The sequence below is a fragment of the Carassius auratus genome, unplaced genomic scaffold (genome assembly GCF_003368295.1).
Source record: "Carassius auratus strain Wakin unplaced genomic scaffold, ASM336829v1 scaf_tig00033856, whole genome shotgun sequence".
In the NCBI taxonomy this organism is placed as follows: Eukaryota; Metazoa; Chordata; class Actinopteri; order Cypriniformes; family Cyprinidae; genus Carassius; species Carassius auratus.
This window is the reverse complement of record NW_020526107.1, coordinates 128,128-151,716: the sequence shown is the minus strand read 5'-3', so window position 1 is coordinate 151,716 and position 23,589 is coordinate 128,128. Positions and strand designations below refer to the sequence as shown.

The 23,589-nt window shown below is 35.4% G+C and overlaps 2 protein-coding genes and 1 long non-coding RNA gene across 3 annotated transcripts; 2 read left to right on the top strand and 1 right to left on the bottom strand.

The window, feature by feature from the left end:
• The first annotated feature begins 596 nt into the window (after positions 1 to 596).
• LOC113081340 (protein SSUH2 homolog) lies at positions 597 to 16,656 on the top strand. Its single transcript, XM_026253431.1, has 14 exons — positions 597 to 979; positions 1,335 to 1,427; positions 2,581 to 2,691; positions 2,928 to 3,029; positions 3,601 to 3,676; positions 6,424 to 6,553; positions 6,686 to 6,746; positions 7,146 to 7,267; positions 8,600 to 8,662; positions 8,872 to 8,954; positions 9,296 to 9,388; positions 13,983 to 14,088; positions 14,164 to 14,271; positions 16,140 to 16,656. The coding sequence occupies exons 2-14, from the start codon at positions 1,337 to 1,339 to the stop codon at positions 16,278 to 16,280; spliced, it is 1,287 nt and encodes a 428-aa protein (XP_026109216.1). The 5' UTR covers positions 597 to 979; positions 1,335 to 1,336; the 3' UTR covers positions 16,281 to 16,656.
• Positions 1,348 to 2,259, bottom strand: LOC113081341 (uncharacterized). The gene is made up of 3 exons (XR_003282156.1): positions 2,202 to 2,259; positions 1,984 to 2,080; positions 1,348 to 1,635 (listed from the first exon to the last, which is right to left on the bottom strand). It is a non-coding gene; the product is annotated as an uncharacterized LOC113081341 (long non-coding RNA).
• A 982-nt stretch (positions 16,657 to 17,638) lies between the features above and the next one.
• Positions 17,639 to 23,158, top strand: LOC113081333 (protein SSUH2 homolog). Its single transcript, XM_026253425.1, has 11 exons — positions 17,639 to 17,838; positions 18,568 to 18,643; positions 19,838 to 19,973; positions 20,146 to 20,206; positions 20,509 to 20,630; positions 21,687 to 21,749; positions 21,849 to 21,931; positions 22,139 to 22,231; positions 22,329 to 22,434; positions 22,529 to 22,636; positions 22,752 to 23,158. Exons 1-11 carry the CDS (start codon positions 17,790 to 17,792, stop codon positions 22,890 to 22,892), a joined length of 1,038 nt encoding a protein of 345 aa, XP_026109210.1. The 5' UTR covers positions 17,639 to 17,789; the 3' UTR covers positions 22,893 to 23,158.
• Positions 23,159 to 23,589: the final 431 nt, after the last annotated feature.

Sequence of the window (23,589 nt, the reverse complement as noted above, 5' to 3'; positions counted from 1 at the left end):
ATATCATTTATTTCTTAAGGATAATGCAGTCCCAACGAAAAAGGGTCACGATCGTGTGTTGGAACCGCAGGCGATGAGTAAAACTGCTTCAAATATCTCTGTGTTGTTAACTTAGCTATCGGCGCGTAAGCACATCAAGTAAACAACATGCGATGTTGTCATCAAACTGCACTTTCCACATGTACACCTTAAAAAAAAAAAAAAAAAAAGACGACATAAAGTGGAACTTTTGCAAAACCGCTAAGCAAATATATACAGTTTCAGTACATACCACATAGAGACGTCGTTGCTGCTGCTGCTCTTGTTAAATTTCAGCCTCTGGATCTGATTCTGGATCATAAATATACGCTGAATCTGACTGTTAGCCATGGTTAGTTTTGTTTGGTTTTGTCCTCACGGTGTCACAGCTTCCACACGCGCTCAACGCAAAAGCCTACTCGCGCTTGTGATTCTTTAGCTCCGCCCACACGTCACATCTCCAGCCGCTCGTGTTTTTCCGGGAGAAAACGGTACAAACTATCTTTCTCTTATAAATATAATAAAACTAAAGACTTTTTGGAGTTATGAAGGATGCAGTACTACTCTATAGGTACTCAAGATTAAAAGGATATGGAGTGAAAACGAGCATTTCACTCCCCCCTTTAAGTTGAAATGTATAAGAAAGTTCCTAGTAATTCTGAGGCAATCATTTTTCTATGGAACTGGACTTTTCCATAACTGTACTATATATGCATTTTTCTAACACTTGTCTTGGCTAGCCTATTTCACTGAAGGGGATTGCTCAATTTACAACTGTACTATACAATTTCCCACCCACTCCTCCAGTGCCATCCAATAGCAGCAGCTCTTGGATCTGTATTATACATTCCTAAATCATAAATACGGGAGACTTACGTCCATAGTCATTATAGTGCACACTGCTCACTACTGACTTCAGGAGCCTTACAACAACAAGAATCAGTTCTTCAAGGAAAAAAAAGTAAGTTATTACTTGGTGCAGCCTTTAATAATATTTTCAATAGCTTATTTGAAAAGGCTAAGCAGATGAAGACTTAATAACTGGCTATTTATAATTTATACATTTATATTTGGATTTTTAGCTATTTATATTTGGATTTTTTTTACAAATGTATTTTGATAAAGGCTGCTGTGACTGGGCAGTCAGAACCAAATGTTTTAGAAAGCTGTGCAATAGATATATATAAAATTGTCTGAATGTATAGTGACATTTCTGTGATATTTGAAGCAGAATTTTATGAAAGGTTACTACAGTAAAACATTTTCTTTGTGCATAAACAGTGGAAAAATTCTCTGTTTCTTTTTTTTTCATTCAGCCATGGCAAACTTCCAAGTACCCCCTTATCCACCACCTGCAGCCATGTTCAATACAGTCCCTGGATATCCTGGACCGATGTCCGCCGGAGGCGGTAAGCGTGAAGTTATGTCTTTAAGATAAGTCAGCAAGAGAAAACATGCTCAGGCTCATGTCAGAAAGATTGTATTTAGAAGTTGACCACACATAGCCGTCATTGTAGCGGCCCCTCGGATATAGATTGATCAAGACGCAGAGTTTCAAACAGGTGTCAATTTATTTCTTCCTCTCAACGAGCACCATGCACCTGGACACCGTGAAAACTACAGAATAAACAGAAATACAAAATGCTTCCATGTAGTTTCACAAATAATTTGCACATAAATCATCTTCACATATTAATCATGTTTAGACCCAATACAAATTATTTTAACAAATGACCAATATGAAATGTGTTTAAGCCTTTATGACAAATGAAATATCACATGCTTCTTTTAAATTAAACAGAATATATTATAATTGTTTGAAGAAAGAATATAAGTTTTTATATTGGTGACATGTGCAATAAACCCATAAAGTAAGTTAAACCCATAAAGTATTGACATTCTCTTTTTTCCTTAAACAATATCTCTTCTGATAATAATACAAACTCCACATATTTTCCTTCATACCTCATTCCGCTTTTCCAAGGGCGCTAATCAAAGAGTTTCTGCCATCAGCATCAGCTACCATGTGCTCTAGCTTGACACACCCTCACAGTTCGGAGCGCTTAAAAATAACATGTACGAGCAATACAAAAATAATAAAGTAAATTACAATGTAAACTCTTTCTTTACAAGATTCAAATGGATGAACATGATAAATAACTTGAGTGTTTAAAGGTTTTTACCGTTCTTCCGACGATATGTAAACACCACATTGTGACGAGAGAATAGCGGAAGTTTAGCGTCACAAAAAAAAAAAAAATCCGAAGAAGAAAACAGCGCTTTTTCAAAATAAAAGCGGAACAGACAAAGTGACACTGTTAAACATATAATGCCTTAAAATATTAATATAAAATGTTATATATGTTCTATATATACGGTGTAGGATATTAATGCGATTTATAAAGACATTTACAGTCATCACAAGTGGGAAAGTTTTTTTCTATAAACTTTGAGTTTTCAAACTGGGATTATTTTAGTTGCATGTCTTTATCAGTGCACAACCAGTGAAAAGAAATCCCTGTTTTTTTTTCTCTTTTTTTTTTCTTCTCAATTCTCATTCAGCAATGGCAGCCCCCCCTGCGGCAAGCATCCACACACCCCTTTATGCACCCCCTGCAGCCAATATGTTCAATACAGTCCCTGGATATCCTGGAACGATGTCTGGCGGAGGCGGTAAGCGTGAAGTTATGTCTTTAAGATAAGTCAGCAAGAGAAAACATGCTCAGGCTCATGTCAGAAAGATTGTATTTAGAAGTTGACCACACATAGCCGTCATCACAAGTGGGAAAGTTTTTTTCTATAAACCTTGAGTTTTCAAACTGGGATTATTTTAGTTGCATGTCTTTATTGGTCACAACCAGTGAAAAAAAATCCCTAACTGTTTTTTTTTTTTCTGAATTCTCATTCAGCAATGGCAGCCCCCCCTGCGGCAAGCATCCACACACCCCTTTATGCACCCCCTGCAGCCAATATAATCCCTGGATATGAAGGAATAGTGGCTGGTGGAGGTGGTAAGAAGCATGCCAAATTTAAGATATGTCAGCATGAGAAAATATGCTTAGCTCATATTGAGCATTCAAATCATGTCCCCGAAAGATTGTATTTATAAGTTGAGTGCACATGAACATCATGACGATAGGAAAAGCTTAATTTTTTTTCAAATTAAGGGGTATTTTAGTTTACAAAATACCATAATTTTGTAAAATTACCATAGAATATATAGCCTAACAATTAAATTTACAGCACCATCATAGATTTAAAAAAGTATAAAAGCAAAGACACAGCAATGCACATTTTTTTTAAATCATTTTGTAGATGTAGAGTTATAAACAAATTTAATTGAGTTGAATTTTATGTAAAGAAAGAAATAAAGAAATAATAAAAAAATAAATAAAAAGGTACATCGAGGTCTTGCTTTGAACAATTTTTCAACGCACCTGATGTCATAATTACAACTTCATTCCCAACTAGTAAATACAAACATTAGAAGAACTTGAACTATAAACCTTATAGTGTTCAGAGCATGAATGGGCCCCTAGTTTTGTCTAGGTTGACAGTTTTGACCTGTCACTGTTTTCACAGGTGTGTGTATTCCACCTCCTCCTCCATCTGTACCGATGCCTGTGCCTGAACAGGCCCCTTGCCAACAAGACTGGCAGTAAGAGACTTTTTGCTATACAAAAAGCACTGAATGCATGCATTGAATCTTAAAAACCCACCTATGCAATCATCATAGAAAGTAGGGCTGTGTTTGATGCATTGATACGACGATGTATCATCCCAAGCACTTAGCTAAACGTGTAGATACAGCTGTTTCTATATCGGTATCGCAGCACGTGCGCAGTAGCTGTAGCTAACATGCTAAATTAGAATACAAGAACAGTGTTTAAATCGAAATGAAATGTATGAAAGGTTTCTAAAAAATAAAAATACAATAAATTAATAAAGATAGAGATAGAGAAGACAATATAGTATAGGCCACTATAACTAGTTTAATCTGGTCGCAGAGGAATCCAACCAGGTTGGCTGATATAGTCAAGTCAAGACAAGTCACCTTTATTTATATAGTGAAAGTGAAAAGTGAAAGCGCTTTATATAGTGCTTTAAACAAAAAGTATTGTGAACTGACCAACATTAATTAAGAAAACAGTGTGTCAATAATGCAAAATGACAGTTAAAGGCAGTTCATCGTTGAATTCAGTGATGTCATCATTCAGCTCAGTTCAGTTTAAATAGTCTCTGTGCAATCATTTGCAATCAACTCAACAATATCCCTGTAAATGAAGTGACCCCACCTAAGCAAGCCAGAGATGACAGCATCAAGGAACCGATACTCCATCGGTGACAGAATGAAGAGAAAACCTTGGGAGAAACCAGGCTCAGTTGGGGGGGCCAGTTCTCCTCTGACCAGACGAAACCAGTAGTTCAGTCCAGGCTCAAAGAGCCGTAATCCCCGATACAGAGTTTAACACTTATTGTGCGCAATATTGAATTATAAATGTGTTACTAATTTTTGTCAACCTGGCAACCCTGCACGGGCTCTTTCTTCGCTTTAGATAAAATATAAATGTGCCAGCTTTCTAAATACACAGGTAAACTTACAATTTAGCGATATTCACTATTCTATTCTCAGAAAATTGTGATTCATCAAGTTAATTTACGAGATGGAGAGAGTGCATTTCTCTATTAATAGTAAATAGGTGGCTTTAATTGCTTCAGAAATGATATTTCCAACTCTTTGCTGAGAAAAATAATGTAGCCTATCTCTTCTAATGTACCTCTTTTAATGAAGAAATTGCATGGCAGGATTGAGTTATGATGGAAAAGCGTGAGCTACAGCAAAGACAGCGGTTTTATTTTTTTTTAAGTAGAAAATGTGTTAATTTGTGCAATGATATTATTAATATACACATTTAGCAGACATTTTTATCCAAAGCGACTTACAGTGCATTCAGGCTATACATTTTTTTTTACCAGTATGTGTTCCCTGGGATTCAAACTCACAACCTTTTGTGCTGCTAACGCAATGTTCTATCACTGAGCCACATATATATTAGCAGAAGCACTTAATTACTGACGATCTTGAAAACAAGATGCAAACAATCAGAATATTGTACCTGGTGTGGAGTGCCCAATTTTAACATGAAACCTATGCCTTTGCCTGTATTTGTTATACTGTGGTACAGTTAAAGGTACAGGTTGTAGCACCTGCCATGAGAGGGCGCACTATCAAAACAATAACAATCATGTGGTTTGATGATGCTAAGAAGGAGCGTGGAATGATGGGATGTGTTGTCTTCTACCCAACTGCTGACGGCCATCAATCACACGGAAAGATAAATCATGGATTTAACATGAGTTCAATGATTTGCACGATTAGTCAACGCAAAGACGCGATCAGACGATGGATCAGACATGTCCTTATGTGGCTCAAGGGTTTGCGATGCGATGCCCCGTATATGGCGTATATGCCCCATAATACTAATCTTGTTCATTGTTATAATAGCATACCTTTTCTGTAAAGATACAAATCAAAACAACTCACCTGTTGAGTAAAACACAAGCGAGATCAGCATCTCTTTCTAGTTGAAGTTTGTCGTGAAACTATTTCCTCATTTGTCCACGACCCTGTTGTCATGTGGTTTCTTCATCAGTAAAGGCAATAACAAATGGTAACCAACGTCATCGACAGGTGACTGCTCTGCCCCGTGTCACTGTTTAAAATGGGAATTTTCTCATGATTTACAAGTAGTTGAAAACATTACAGATATTGTTAGTAATCAGCTGGACAAAATATAAAACATTAGCCTAGTGGTTTTTGGATATTTTAATGCAAATATCTTACAAATTGTACCTTTAAAGAGGCTGTTTATAATGTACAGGTCATATAGCAGTGCTATTCAATTGGCGGCCTGAAGGAGGAGTTCACGCAAGTCGCACATATGCCTTGTGCTAACTAGTTTGTCCACAAGGTGGCATCACTGGCACAGGCCGCTATTTCACAACTGAAAATGAAAAGGAAGAGATGGAACAACTTTCTGAAGACTGCAAATAATATAAAAGTTACATTTTTCAGAGCCTACTAAATGTTGAAAAATAAGTATTTCAATACTGTAATGTTGAATGGCTATAATTGATGGCTAAAATTGAGGTGAAAATGCATTTAATAGAGAATTATCTTATTTTTGAGGTTTTCAGCATCAAAATGTTTGAAAGCTTGACCTAAAAAGTATTCTGCTGATTCACCTTTTTAGCTCATTGGTCTGCATTAATGTGCTGTATCAGCTTAGTAAATCACTTAAAAAGCATCACAGTAGTAGGCTACTAAAACATGTCCATGTCACAACACACCCTGTTAGACGTGCAAAGGTCACTTACATATTGATATTTTCTCCCTGATATCAGTATACCCTCCATCTCAGAGGACAGGGCACGTGAAGCTTTCGCAGAATACGTCTCCAGCAAGTGCTGCTATAGTTCTGCCCCCGTCACAGATGGAGTCATAACCAATATGGAGTCCTTTAATACCTACAGGGTGAGACCTACAGTAAATTATCTTCATTATGACCATCGTTTTCTTCTCCAGTATTTGGAGCAGAACAGTAGCAACTAGAGTAATTTTGGTGTTCATCTGTAGTGTGTCTGCTTATTCTGCTTCTGTTCTCAGTATCGTTTGGAGACGTTCTTGGAGTCCAGATCTGCTGAATGGAGTCAGGAGTCCTACACAGGTACCCAGAAGTCAGAAATAGCATGTTTTTTTTATACTTTATGCTGTCTTTTGCTTTCATTTACACTTGGCCATATCTCAGAAAAATTGCCACAAATCTAATCTCACATTCCTATAATATAAACAAATCCTCCATGATGATGCAAATGGCTACAAGGGAAATATTGCTGCATTTAGTGTGGCTTGTAATCGATAAAACCCCAACATTTCTGAATCACATTGCAAAATATTCATTTTTCTTTCATTTTGAAACCATCAGCCATGGCTTTTGGAATTTTTTTCAAAAAAATGTTTCTCCTGTTCAACACAAAAGAAGTACAAATGTTATAGAACGGCTTCCGTCAACTGTATGGTTGCCAAAAGAACCATGTCATTCTCCCTGTGACTCTCTCTCTCTCAGGTCAGCCTGTGGATGCTGGTCTTCAGCCTGCTCCAGGTCCGTGGCAGATTGCAGCTCAACCTCCAGCCTTCTTTCAAGAGCACAAGCAGACCATTAAAGTGCCCTTTACTTCCTCAGTCAAGGTTTGACATTTAACCACATGATCCACAAAAACTAAGAAAGCAGGTCCCATTCGACACACTTTAGCCACTTTTCCACCGTTTGACCGAACGGTTCGGTAAGGAACAGTATAACCTCATGGGTTTGGCACGGCATGATTGCATGTAGTGTATGTAATAATGTTTACATTTTCTGATGTCTACGTATAGTGACATCACCACTCAGAATTGGTCACTTGATTGTTGTCTGCCACTAGTTCTCTCTCTCTTTCTCTCTGTAGCTGGCCAAGTGCACTATTTGACTAAAGTCAATAGAAATATCTGATCATCTTCCATAACATGGTCACAATTTACATTTTGTATTGTATGTTTAACTTGTGTTACCAAGGCAAAAACTAATGCAATCAAGAATTCATTTTGAATAGCTAAATTAACTATGATTCTGCAAAGAGATCTCCACCAATCAGAGAACAATGAAAAGCAAATTACACCAAAAAAAAAAAAAAAATCACCCAGTCAGATGAAGCACTGTGAATTATCTATAATAGTCTATCTGCACTTCCAGAAAATATACATATAAACACTGCAGCTAAAAAGTTTGGGATCTGTAAGAAGTTTCTTCTGCTCAAGGCTGCATTTATTTGATTTAAAAAATATGTATATTTCAGTGAAATATTATTACAAATGAAAATAGAAACTTTTGTTACCATATATACTATCAAAAGTTTGGGGTCAGTCAATTTTTGTTTCTTTTTTTTCATATATAAATTTGTATTCAGCGAGGATGTACTAAATTGATACAAAGCGATAGAAAAGACTTCTATTGTTACAAAAGATTTCTATTTTTAAAAATAAATTCAGTTTTTTTTTATTCAGCTATGCATCACAGAAATAAATTACATTTTAAACTATGAAAAAGTAAGAAAATGGTTATTTTAATTTGCAATAGTATTTCACAATGTTAAGTTTAAGTATTAAATATTCTGTATTTTTGATCAAATAAATGCAGCCTTGGTGAGCAGAAGAAGCTTTTTTTTTTTTTAAAAACAATATAAAATATACAAAAAAAAAAATGTATTGGCCACATCTTCAAATACTTTTTTTTGCTTCATGCTACAAATCGAAGTTTTAATTCTGTGATTTTAACACATTTGCATGGCTTAAAACTTAAAACAAAAGTTTTTAATATCTTTATGGAAAAATAAATATGTTTGGAACCAAGGCTGCTAAAAAAGTGTTTTGCTCTCTAAATTATGAATGGTTTCTGGCTTCATGCTGCATGTAAACATGCCAGTAATGGTTATGTTCAAAAAGTCAGATCATATTTTTGATCATTATATTCTGTTTGTACCCTAGAACTGTGACTTGTGTCAGACAAAGGGGAAAACACCCTGTACCACCTGTAATAAAACTGGAAAAGTAAGTAATTTTTCTTGCATGCAAGGATTTTAATTGTTCTCAATTTTTTAATTGTCTTTAATTTCACAGAGAAAATGACACTTGTACTGTGTAAACTGGAGAAGAATTCAAGTTGAATTGTATTGTAAATGTGCACACAAGCTGGAGAATTATTATTTTTTTAGTTCATATGATGTAAAATATCCTAAAATATTGTTGTCTGTGTGCAGGGGAAATGTACGTCGTGTAATGGTTCTGGTAACCGTGAATCTGGTGAACAATGTGTGAACTGCCACGGGTCTGGACGTGAAAAGTAAGTCCGTTGTGGCAGGTAGGTTTAAAAATTGGTGTCTCTCTAAGAACAGTTCCTCAGGTCATAAGTTCCATGATTACTCCAGATTTTATTTAGTTTTTTTGCTTTATTAATTGTTTACTTTTAATTAAATAAAAATTTATTTCTTTTATTTACCCCATTTTATGTATTTATTTTATTGAATTACTTGTTTATTTTCATTGTATTTATTTATTCATTTATTGATTTTTCTGATTTTATTTATTGATGTTGTTACTGTGGGTTAAATTCAGATTAAATCCTGCAGGGGGCTTCAGTGGTTTGGTATTTTTCTGAGTTTTTACTTGTTTGGTGTCTTTCAGCTGTCTTAAATGTAGCGGCAGTGGATCTTGCAAGTGTGACACCTGCGATGGAAAGGGAAAGCTGCTCATCTTCATAAACCTCAATGTTAAATGGTATGATCTACATGATATATCAAGGTTATATTTGGCTAGGACGGTCCAGGGCTGAGCCCCAGCACGTTATGTTGGTAACTCATCAGGTAGGGGCCCTACCTGATGAGTTACCAACATAACGTGCTGGGGCTCATAGGGCCTATGATTTCCATGGTGCGAAAAACACGAATCTTGGAATCCAGTAATAAAAATGGAATTTACTGTATAACGTGGAATGTCTCAGGATTTGCTAATTAAGAATGAATAAATCAAAGGTAGGTCAGTACAATTAAGTCAAATGGCAATATGGACCAGTGTTTGTGAATATTAAATGGCAAAAAGACTATTTAAATATGAATACTGCATGTCTCTGTGTGAATGCCTGGTACAGACAGACAATTTCATATCATATCATTTACACACACAGACATAACTCTCCATGGCAACCTGTCAAAATATGGTACATGGAACAGTAGAATGTATGTCTTACTAGTATTACTACTGCTACTAAAATGATATGAAATATGGCTGTGCAATTAATCGAAAAACGGTTTTGATTTCGATTTTGGCCTTCAACGAGCATGAGAATACAATAGTTGAGATAAAAGTATTATTGCACCCCATTCCGCCCCCTTTTGCAGTGCTCCGCTTTCTTTCCTCCATAAAAGCAGAATTTCCCATGAAAAATTGTAAAATCATGTAACGTGACTCTGGCAAAATTGGATGTGCTTGATTTATCAAAGTACATTTATTCATGTTTTTAAAAGCATGAAAGAACTTGTGCTGCTCCTCAGGAAGATATATGCACTCAGAGACTGATATATGAACAAAACACAGTAAAGTGTGAACATGCTGCGCTTAAGGGAAGTCGTGGCCTAATGGTTAGAGAGTCGGACTCGCAATTGAAAGGATGTGAGTTCGAGTCTCGGGCTGGCAGGAATTGTGGGTGGGGGGGGAAGTGCATGCACAGTGCTCTCTCCACCTTCAATACCACGACTTAGGTGCACTTGAGCAAGGCATTGAACCCCCAACTGCCGCAGCATAAATGGCTGCCCACTGCTCTGGCTGTGTGTTCACTGTGTGTGCAGTTCAGATGGGTTAAATGCAGAGCACAAATTCTGAGTATGGGTCACCATACTTGGCTGAATGTCACGTCACTTTCACTTTCACTTTCAAGTTTCAACATTAAAAACTGTCTGTGGAGGTTGAGTCGTCCTGCATCCAGCCCCAGCCAGCTGCTCATTGGCAGCATCTTTTTTCTAAGTTCTAAAAAAAAATACCGTTGGTGGCTAGGCACAAATTTAGATATGCATTTATCTTATTAATCTATATGGACAAAGACAATACAACCTTTTTGTCCCCTTTTTGTTTTAAAGCTTGATGAATAGAGCGCAAGTTGCTGCAGCTGCGAGGAGGACAGTGATGCACGCGTACAGGAGTGATTGACAGTTCGCGGCACCGTGAACAAAAAATAAGTTAGCGTTAAGTTAGCGTTAAGTTAGCGTTACAGAAAGGTTTGATTTACACACTGTTACAACAGTCATTGTTTTTTTTTTATTATTACAATGACATTTGAGTTCATGATTTTAATGTTGTTGTTTCTTGTGGCAGACTAAAGAGTAATGACAGACGGTTGGTCTGTGAATAAAAATGTGTTTAGTTAAGGTTTGAAATTCATTATCTTTTATTATAGGCTATGAAGTCTAATATCATAAGCCCCCCATCCCGTCACCCAAACCGAATCGTCTGGTCACCCTACCTGAAAGAGCTAGGCCTACTGCATTAGCTACTTCATTAGCTTGCGTCTGACCTGCAGTGATATCATTCAGGCTTGGTGAGGTGTCAGACAGCGAGTCATCTGTTTCTGACCGTGTTGTTTAAGTACTCAAAGTCTGAAGCCAGGAGAGCATGTTAAGTGTTGTTCAATGTATTCGAATTTTTATCGAGCCGAGTGTGCACGTTTCCCTCACCCTCTCCGGCCACATTAAATTATCACTGACAGCGGCGAAAGCGACGCATGCACTTTTCACTTGTAAAACTCAAGGGTGTATGGGTAATGTAGTCTCTGCTCTCGGTGGGATAAATTAGGAAGCTTGCATTGTGAAGGGTGCTCTGAAAAGTGGCAGTGCAGGCAAAAGATTAAAACCTCTATTAAAACAGATGTCTAAATGAGCATACCGGTATGCTAAAAGCACGTTCTGGGTGCACGGATAGGTGGCGGTTCGCTCAAGAGCTATATTTGGAAGTGGCGGTAGCCTACTGACTACCTGTGCGTACCTGCCCACTTAAAGCACTGCTTGCATACAAAAAAAACATTAAAGCACAGTTTTTTTAATTTGTATCTTTTTATACTATTTTATTTGTCCTTTGCTTTTTTTATTACTGACGGTTTAATTATTTTCAATAATTTTGAGGACACACAGACATAACTCTCCATGGCAACCTGTCAAAATATGGTACATGGAACAGTAGAATGTATGTCTTACTAGTATTACTACTGCTACTAAAATGATATGAAATATGGCTGTGCAATTAATCGAAAAACGGTTTTGATTTCGATTTTGGCCTTCAACAAGTATGAGAATACAATAGTTGAGATAAAAGTATTATTGCACCCCATTCCGCCCCCTTTTGCAGCGCTGCGCTTTCTTTCCTCCATAAAAGCAGAATTTCCCATGCAAAATTGTAAAATCATGTAACTTGACTTGACTCAAGGGTGTATGGGTAATGTAGTCTCTGCTCTCCGTGGGATAAATTAGGAAGCTTGCATTGTGAAGGGCGCTCTGAATAGTGGCAGTGAAGGCAAAAGATTAAAACCTCTATTCATCTAAACCGATGTCCAAATGAGCATACCGGTATGCTAAAAGCACGTTCTGGGTGCACGGATAGGTGGCGGTTCGCTCAAGAGCTATATTTGGAAGTGGCGGTAGCCTACTGACTACCTGTGCGTACCTGCCCACTTAAAGCACTGCTTGCTAGTTTTTTTAATTCGTATCTTTTTATACTATTGTATTTGTCCTTTGCTTCTTTTATTACTGACGGTTTAATTATTTTCAATAATTTTGAGGACTTTGTTTGTTTATTTGTTTGTTTGAAATTCCGCTGGTTTCTACGATGTAGATGTCATCCTTATTTACAGGAAATACATGTTTAACATGTATCACTATATTTAAATAAACCACTCCTATAAAGTTTTGGTCATATGGTCATAATCGTGTTAAATAATCGTGATTACAATATTGACCAAAATAATCTTGAATTATGATTTTTACCATAATCGAGCATCCCTAATATGAAAACTTTATTTTTAAGGAATAATCACACATTTTGTCCTCCATGTTTTAACAGTAATCCTCTGTTGTGCAGCTCTTTGTCTGACAAAAAAATTAAAGGGTTTGTTTAATTTTAATTTGACTAAAAGATAAATTCAATTAATATTTTATGCCATCATTTGAGTACGAGACAAATTAAAGTAAATAACACAAAATGTCTGAAAATGCATGAATAAATAAACTAACAAACATAATTTGAGAAAAAATAAACTTATTTCATAAGTTTCTAAAAAAAAATTTTTTTTGCTAAACTTTTAATAAAATGTTTTCCAATGTATAAGTCATGATTTCAATGAATTAGATATGCTTTTTGTTGAATCAGATTTAATTTGAACATTAAAACAGAGACAGAGACAAATGTTTACGGAAAAAATGTTTTTTCTTTTTTTTACACCCTTCTCGTTCTTGCTAATTTAAGCTCTCTTAACTGGTTACATTTAACAGTTTGTCAATTGATATAAGAGTTTATGGGCTTTCATGCACATCTGCACACTTTCATGCACACTCCTTGAAAGCATGAAACCAACCTTCATGTTTGCTAAGGCAGGCATGGCTATTGCTATATTAACTAAGGACTATGCAATTAATCAAATTTCTAATCGCAATTACAGTTATGGATGCCACAATTATGTAATTGTTCAAAGTGGCAATTATTCAAAATCCACTTATGTTATTCTGCACGCTTAAGAAATGTTTTTTTTTTCTGTCTACATGTTATCTTAAGGGTGTTTCCATTGTTTTAGTTTTAGTACAACATTATAATGCCATTCATATTTTTACTTTTTTATAATTTAAAGAAGAAACCAGTCCAATGTTTATCTGACATTTGAGTCTTAATATTGATTATATAGAAAAGCACTAAATGTTTTTCAGTTAAAATGTTTCAGCTTGTTTATTTTATTTAAAAATACAGCATGCAGTTGCATCAAACAACTGTATAAACATTATTCAATGTAAATTGTTATAATCGTAAATAATAATCACAATTTCAATGGAATAATCGACAGTTATGGTTTTTGTCATAATCGTGCAGCCTTATATTAACTATAGCTCCTCAGTCACTGTGCTACAGTATATTCATGAATCCTGCTGTCATGAGGAGATGTTTGCGGTTATGTTTCTAAATTATCATACTCATAGATTTACATTGAAGTCATTCTTTGCACAAGAGAGCACTCATTTACATAATGAATCAAGTCATTATTATTAATTATTTCATGATAATCAAAAAGTCTTTTAAACTGAACTGTTTCATGCTAAAAGCTATTTTTGGACTATTTCAGGAGCATAGAGAAGGATGAGTTCTTAGCGCAAGATTCAAGTGGTCTGAAAGTGGAAAAACTGCAGGAGGTTTCGGGGAAAGAGCTCATCAAAGACGCCCAGCATATGGTATGAACATATCATACATATAGTGAGAAGTTTGTTGAAATTTGTAAGTTCATCAGATGGTTATGTTTACTGTAGGTCTATCCAGTGAGGGGCTTTCCAGATGTTTCTGTTGCACAAGCTTCTGAGCGTTTAGTAAAAGACCATCAGGGGAAAAATGCCAAAACATCCCGTATTTTACAACAGGTAATCTTTTGTGTTTTAGTGTCCTTCCAGATGTTATTTTATTGTAAAATTTACAATGTACCTCTTTTTTTTAAATTGTATATGTAAACATTGGCATCACCCGATATGAATAATTACGCTGTTTTGCCTTGAGTCCTAATGCTCAGGTACCCGGTCCTAATGCTGTCCCATTAAAGGGTTAGTTCAGCCAAAAATGAAAATTATGTAATTTATGACTCACCCTCATGTCGTTCCAAACCCGTGAGACCTCCGTTCATCTTCGGAACACAGTTTAAGATATTTTAGATTTAGTCGGAGAGCCTTCTATCCCTCAATTGAAACTGTGTGTACGGTATACTGTCACATGGATTACTTTGAAGATGTTTTTCTTACCTTTCTGGACATGGACAGTAGATCGTACACACATTTTCAATGGAGGGACTGAGACCTCTCGGACTAAATCTAAAATATCTTTAACTGTGTTCCAAAGATGAACAGAGGTCTTACTGGTTTTGAACGACATGAGGGTGAGTTATTAATGACATAATTTAAATTTTTGGCTGAACTAACCCTTTAAGGCCACTTTTCTATTTGGGGGCGCTGTTGACCTACTTGCAATAAAATCTAAATAAAATACACAAATAACATTAGCATTGTATTTCTGATTAAATAAAGTAATAATAAATATCATCAAATTACAAGTATGTTTTGGTTTAAAGTTCAGAAGCTATATCTTAAATTAATAAAATATCACAAACCTGATACTTGTACAGATGTATTCTTTAACGTGTAACATTTTGTCAAATTAATTGTGAAAAGTTTTTCAGATTTTCAGAGGCATTGCAACTCTTTTGCTTTAGACCATTTATAAATGTAATCCCTATAAATAAAATGTTAAGGTTACCACTGCATCTGTCTGAAGAAAAAACCCGCAGTGATTGCTTTATAGTTGTTTTCAAAGCATTTAATACTCTCATTATGAAATAATTTATTTAATTCTAACAAGTAAGCTTATGTTTAAAAATATCCAAACTAAAAAATAATTAGTTTATGATCTCTGCACAGGAGAGACTTGGTCTTGCTTACAAACAAAATTAAATATATTGGTATGGGCATTGGCTGTTGGCCAAAATGACTTGAAAAATATCGGCATATCCGATATTAGCAAAATCCAATATCGTGCATCCCTAATTTCCGATTTGTTTTAAAACACAACAATGTAATGCACAGAGTTCTAGACAAACTTTTTGCACTGGTTGCACTGCACTGACCCAAATTTTTCACAATTTAAAAAAAATTTTTTTAAATCGCTGTCCATATAGACAATATTGACTTGGAGCCTAAATGATTAACTAACAATCTGGTCAACTGAAAATTCTTTATTTGAAGCACAATTCTACAATAAATTTTTCTTACTCAAAAAGTGTTGATGCTTAACGTGTTTCACTGAGCTGAAAAGTAAACTTAAAACATCTAAAGATAAATTAAATAAAAAGAAAGTCTAAATTAAGTGTTTTAATCCTCCATTGCAGTAACATTCCCCTCGTATGGCCAACTCCTGTAGTTTGGCCTTCTTGATCTTTGGCCTTGGCTGAAACAGCTGGCCACACTCTCTCTAGCAGCAAAATCTTCCAGACTTGGCCCCTCTACATTGATTCTACTTGACAAAATAAAAGAAATCGAAAAACTTTAATTATAATCATAATCTGTAAAGATGCATTTCTCTCTAAATGAGATGGCGAGTCATTATCGGCAACTTCATCCTTGCAACACAGACTCAGAAAACACTAGGTCACACTCTGAATGCCCTGAATGCACAAACTTTGCTGTATCATCACCAGTTTGTCTGTAACTAGATCTTGAATCTGTCATTCTGTGATCTGTTTCAGAGGCAGACGATCGAGCTCATTCCCATAACCAAAGTGAACTACAAGTGGAAAGGAAATCCTTATGTTTACTATGTGTTTGGAAATGAGTTTAAAGTGAAAGCTGTTGACTATCCCGCCACCTGCTGTTGTTCTGTCATGTAACATCAAATACACCTGACCTGACCAGTATAAGTACAATATAAATACTGTACATCCATTAAGATGAACAAATGTAATGTGTCTTTTGTCCTGTATATCACAGAATCATCCCAGAATCATCTGTAGTTGACAGACACAAAGGTCAACCTCCCCGAATTGGTCTTTTTTTTATGCAGCTTAACTTCCAACCATGTATATGTTATATTCAATATGACCAAATATGAATAACTAAACTTCCTATAGATCAATACATTTTTCAGAAGACCTAACTAATGAATAATAAGTATATTCTGAAGTAAATCTATATTAAAAAAATGTATTGATTTATTGCATTTCTTTTTCAAGAAAGAGTCCAAATAAACTGAGTTTTGAGGAAGGACCTTTTTGTATTTTCTTTTCATTTTCTGAATAATATGATTTGCTTTGAGAAAGGACCGATACTGTGTCTTAACTGATACGTGTTAAAGTATCAATTCAATTAAGTGCATATTCAATCTGGTTTTGGAAACATTTGTGCAGCAATTGTTTTTTTTTTTTTTTTTTTTTTGGTTTTTTTGGTACTGTTTAATGGAAAATGTTGTGTTTAAAAAATTTAGGTCAGTGGTGAACCTCTGGTTATGTGGTCAAAAACACCTCCTCATGGGTCTGTTGTGAACTAAATTTCCATTTAAAATGACCACAAACCAATGTACTGAAATGGTTTCATAGCTGAGCTCCTCACGAATGTGTTCTTGAGTTTCAGAAAAAAATAAAGCTGATTTAATTCAATTGTGATTTAATTAGCAGTATACTTCATCAGCATGGCTGTAGGTGCAAGGAGTGAAAAAAACTGCATATTTCCTTTTATCATTAATTAAGCATTTATTCAGACTGATTGTAGGCTAGGTACTGTACAATTGTGGAATCTAATGTAAATAGTGGTTTTGTTATAATGATGGTGATCAGTTTTCCATTTGACCTTGGTTACTTTTTATTCTTTTTAAATTTTTTGGTTTTGCCATTTTATCTCTGCACCAGTCTGTTAAATATTTCACTGAAGAGCCAGTGGGTGGGTGGGCGTTAAACCACCAACCTGTAACCTCAAGTTCTTTAACCATCTCGAAAAATCACAAACGTCAGAATGCAAGACTCTTTACAGATATATAATCCTCATCTGTCGCTTCTGATTTGATAAGCATCGTTGAGATACAGGAAAGTAAGTCTCTGGTTACCTCTATGTTGAGACAATAGCTTATTTTTGGCTAATAATAGGCGTATGTATTGTACAGGATAATATCTAATAATGTAAATGCCTAGATTAATTGCTATATAATTATTAGTTACATATGCAAAAAGGATCCTATTTCTGAATATATTTTAGCCATTGCAGATCTAACTTAATGAGAGCTGAACTTAAACATTTAAATAATTTTTTTCCAAAGTTTGATATGAGCTGAAATTAATATTAATTTATAATTGATGATAAGCAAATAAAAAATTGCATTAATTTGTTACAATTTCTTTCTTGCAGGTATGTTTGACAGCATCCCAGGATACGAGGGAACTGTGGCCGGCGGAGGGGGTAAGAAGCACAAAACAATATTTAGTACTGTTCAATTTTCCTTATTATATATTTTTAAATTAGTTATTATTTTACATTATTTCATTATTATTGCTAGTATTAATAGGTACTCTACCATATAACAGCATTCAGCAGTTTGGGGTCTGTGATTTTTTTTTTTCATTTTAATTCTGAAAGAAGACTGCCCACCAAGGCTGCATTTATTTGATCAAAAATAAAAACATCTATATTGTGAAATATTATTACAATTTAAAATACATTTTCAATTTTAATATTTTTTTTTTCATTCCTTGTGATAGCCAAAGCTGTTTTTTCAGAATTTTCTGAAAGTTTTACAAATTTCGAAATAGAATTGAAATAGAAACTTTGTTTATAATTGTCTTTACTGTCACTTTTGATCAACCGAATGCATCCTTGCTGAATAAAAGTATTATTTTCTTTCAAAAACATCATACTGACCAAAATTTGTTTTTGAATGGAAGTGTATATGCGCTTTCATTAAATTATTAATTATATTAATTATAATTTTTTGAATCGCAGAGTCTCACTTGCTAGGGATCCAAGTGCATGCAATACTTTGTGTTAATACTATACCAAACAGATGATGTGCTAACTTTCTTGGTTGCAGTAGTACAGCTTCTAGATTTCAGTATAAAGTAACAGAATTTGGATGCTGGATTGGTTGCTGGAGTTATAAAGAGTGGTTTCTTGTGAATGTTCTTCTAACAGGTGCGTATCTTCCTCCTCCAATGCCTTCTGTGCCGATGCCTGTGCCTGAACATGCTGCCAGCCATCCAGAGTGGAAGTATGTTTTTACTTTATATATATATTTATTCAAATTAATTCACATTTATTTATATAGTTCAATACAGATTGTTTCAGGAAGCAGTGGAAATAGTTTTTCAATAGTCAAGCCAAAGGCTAATGATATCAATTATCATGCCTGACATTGAGCTTAACATACTGTATACAGTCATTGCCAAAAATATTGGCACCCTTGGTAAATATGATCAAAGGCTGTGAAAATTAATCTGCACTGTCAATCCTTTTAATCTTTTATTTAAAAAAAAAAACTACAAAAAGCTAACCTTTCATTGCATAATAAGATTTTGAAATGGGGGGAAATATAGTTATGAAATGTTTTTCTCAAATACATGTTGGACACAATTATTGGCACCCCTAGAAATTCTTATGAGTAATATATCTCTAAACTAAATTTCACTCCAGGGTGATGAAATGAACATGAATTAAAGAATGGATAAAAGAAATATAAATAGGAGGGAAAACAAAGCCAAAAATCCATTAATCATCAATCACAATGAGAAAAAACTAATAATATATTTCTGATGTGAAGCAAAAGATAATTGAGCTTCACAAATTAGTGAATGAAGTAGCTTTAAGAAAAGAGGTAGAGCAGTGGTAATTCCCATTTCCATCATCAGGGCAATAATTAAGAATTTCCAATCAACATAAAAAGTATTGAATAAAAGGGTACCATTAATTGTGGCCAATGTGTATTAGAGAAAAACATTTAATTAATAATGATATTTCCCCTCATTTTAAATTCTTATTATTCAATGAAAGGATAGATTTTTGTGATTTTTTTAAAATAAAAGTTCAGAAGGATTAACAATGCAGATTAATTTTCACAGCCTTCTTTGATCATATTTATCAAGGGTGCCGATATTTTTGTCCCTAAGTGAATAAGCATTACCATTCTCATTCTGATACTTTTCACCTTTTTATTCTGAATCAGTTTCTAGTTCAAACATACATGGCTGAATTAATCCAATATTGATAATATTGTATAGCCGTTTACTACTTCAGTTAACTGAGTGAAAAGGAAGCAGGTAGGTGGAGCTGCTGTGGTTTGAGTGGAGGCAAGGACTAATTTGACATTTATAGATTAATGCATTGTGCTTAAAGTATGTTGATTTCTCAACTGAATCATGTTGCAGATGAAGCATTATTCAACATGCAATCAATATCTTCTTGTTAGTGACAACATTCCTTCCATCTCAGAAGGAAGAGCACGTCAAGCTTTTGAAGAGTACGTCTCCAGCAAGTGCTGCTATAGTTCTGCCCCCGTCAGAGATGGAATCATAACCAAAATGGAGTCCTTTAATACCTACAGGGTGACGTAATTCATTTTGATTATGAGCTTGGTGATATTATTCTTTTTGAGCATGTGGAGTGGAAATGTATAAGTGCACATGAATAAATATGGGGCTGTTTTGGCTTTATAGAGCCATGTGTTGATAGATGTATTCATGAGGTCTTGTCTTTTTGTTCGGTTTCTGTTCTTAGTATCGTTTGGAAACGTTCACAGAGTCCAGAACGACTAAATGGAGTCAGGAGCCTTACACGGGTAACAAAAGTCAATAAAGATGTGCTTTCTTAGGCTGCATCAAATTTGCTGAATGAAATCCAATACTCAATTCTTACTCATTTTGGGGTGCAGATTCCAAATTAGTGCAAATGTTTGCTCAAAAACAAAGATTTTGCAACACATCACATTCAACAGCCATATGTAAAGTGAAGAAGTCTTGTATCCCTTATTCAGTAGAAAAAATGCCACAAACACATGATCCAAATATTATTCTAAGCCAGATTGCAACTATTTGTTGAATTCTCAGCTGATTTACATATGTAAACTCAACTCTCTCTCAGGACAGCGCATTGATGCTGGTATTCAGCGTCCTCCAGGACCGTGGGAGATCGCAGCTCAACCCCCGTCCTACTTTACTGATCACAAGGAGACCATTAGAGTGCCTTACACTTCCTCAATCAAGGTTAAATCAGACACTGTCATCAAAAATATCCAATGCAAACAACAGAGCCTGCAGCGAATACTGAATCATAACCTTTTTTTTAATCAAACAATAATCTTTAACTGAAGCTATTGGTAGCACTTAATTTAAAGAAGCAAGAAATGTACCATATATAGTCATGTAAATTGAAAGTAATTTGTTCCCTTTCAGTCAGTCATGTTTGATGTCTTATCGGTGACCAATGAACTGTGAATCTTGCCAGAAAAAAACAATCTGTTTTGAGTGTAAAATAAACAAGCCAATGCATATTGGCATGCAATATTTGCATCAGCCTGCTACACCCTGCAGATTAGGTATAAATAGACATAATACACATATTCAGCTTTTTGCTTCGGAGCCTAGCGGACTTGTTTGTTCTGCTCCACTAATCTGTTAATTGTTTCTAAATAGAGAGTTGTTCTAGGAGGAGCCTCAAGATCACTGCCTCATGTGTCTGGGCATCAAGCACGGGTGGCTGAGGTGGCTTTCATAGAAAAGTCATAAACCCACTGTGGGAAGATGACCATCTCAGAGTAGCAATTGAGACTCCGGTACCTAAAAAGTGGTGGACACCCCTAGTCTCAGCCTTGATTTAGTTCTCTTTCTGGTAAAAAACAAAACAAAAAAACAACAACTACTTCAGTAGGGATTCCCAATTTGTCGGTCACCAACGTAACATTGAAAATGAACGACTGAAAGGGAACGTCTTGGTTACTTTTATAACCCTTGTTCCTTGAAGGAGGGAATGGAGACATCAGTTGTTGTGCCACCACTGAGCGGCCGGGTCACCAACTCATCTCAGGAGTGAAAACCTGAATATGCGTTGCACCTGCTGCCTATTTATACCCATGCTGCAGGGCTTGGCAGTCAGATGCAAATATCATATGCCAATATGCATTGGCTCATTTAGATTACATTTGAAGTATATCTTTCTGGTGAGATTCCCAAGTCGTCCGTCACCGAGGTGACCTCTGCGTTCCCCTCCTTCAGGGAACAAGAGTTACACAAGTAACCAAGACAATTCTTGTTGTATCCTAGAAATGTAATCCATGCAGTGGAATGGGAAAAAGCTCTTGTTCTTCCTGCACTGGAACCGGAAGTGTAAGTGACATCTTACTGTGTTAAGAGCAAAAGATTATAGGAGGTTGTATTATTGTATGCGAAACTAGAGACTTTTTTTTAATGTCTGTCTTAATGCAGAAAGTGTGCTCTGGATGTAATGGTTCCCGTCAACGTCCTGATAACCAGTCCTGCAATAAATGTGACTATAGCGGCCGTGAAAAGTAAGTCTGCCATTCTTCATGTAGTAACTGTTTGTATTTTTCCATCCATTAAAGACTCTCATCACGTTTGATTCAGAGTCAAGCTCAACTGCAATGGTGTCCTTGCACTAATGCTTTACTTCCACAGTTTTTAAACAGTTGTAAGTGCATTCAGTAGAGAGCAGTTGTGGTTTGATATTTCCTGAGCCTTTGTCTGACTACTTTTAGATGTAGTTCATGTAGCGGCAGTGGCTTTCACAAGTGTGACACCTGTGATGGAAAGGGACAGCTGCTCGTCTTCATCAATCTCAAAGTGAAATGGTATCATCATCGGGATTTCACTGATAATATCCTAACCCTGTACAATCTCTCAAACTCAACTGTCTCAATCTGAAAGCAACTGTTTGGGCAATTTCAGGAGCACTGAGAAGGACGATTACGTAGCGCAAGATTCGAGTGGACTGAGACTTGAAAAACTGGGGAAGGTTTCAGGAAAAGAGCTCTTCAGAGACGCCCAGATTATGGTGGGAACAGATGTGCACTGACAGTTAGAGATAAAAGCAAGAATAGTAAAGAAGCTGAAGATGATACATTTATCACTATGGTCGTTTGCCGTAGGTTTATCCAGTGATGGGTTTCCCAGATGTTTCTGTTGCACAAGCGTCTGAGCGTTTAATAAGAGACCATCAGGTGAAATATACCAAGAACTCCCGCATAATACAACAGGTACCTCTTTTATTTTATTTTATTGAAAGTTGCATTATATCATCATCATGATTACATACTTATGTATGATTTTATGTTGAATCTGGTTCTTTAAATCAATTTTCTCTTATTCCAGAGGCAGATGATCGAGCTCATTACCATAACGAGAGTGAACTACACGTGGAAAGAGAAGCCTTATGTTTATTATGTGTATGGAAATGAGTTGAAAGTGAACGCTGATGACTATCCTGACACCTGCTGCTGTTCTGTCATGTGATTCTGCATGTTCATTTAGGACTGTGCATGCAAACATCCAAACTGTACATCCCACATTTCTAACCTGACACGCCTAACAAAACCTGTGAGCGACGACTATTATTTAGTATTTAAAAATTGTTCTAGGCAAACCTACATTACGACCATGTAAACATTTGTAACATTTTAAAACATCTCACGAATAAAACTTATTTTAATGATAGTTTACTGTAATATTCTGATGGAAAGGTCTGTAATGTAGCCTGCAGTAAGTTTAAATAAAGTGAGTTTTGTGGATGGAACACATCAATTTGCCTTTTTATTTTTATACAAATAAATCCATAAAATGAATACTGTTTAAAAATGTAAGCATGAGGTTACACTGGGTTCGCAAAAAGTAAAGTTAAAAACCGCTGGTGTAAATATAGAGATATACGAATAGAGAAATGTTCATTGGTGAGAATATAATGTTAATTTTAAAAAATTACATTCAGAGAACCGACATTCCTTGTTAGAGTGGTCATATGATGTTGCTAAAAATAACTTTATTTTGTGTATTTCATGTTTGTTTTGGTGTATTTGGCGGTTTAAGTCAAGTTACCTTTATTTATATAGCGCTTTAAACAAAAAATATTGTGTCAAAGCAACTGAACAACATTAATTAGGAAAACAGTGTGTCAATAATGCAAAATGATAATCAAAGTTCATCATTGAATTCA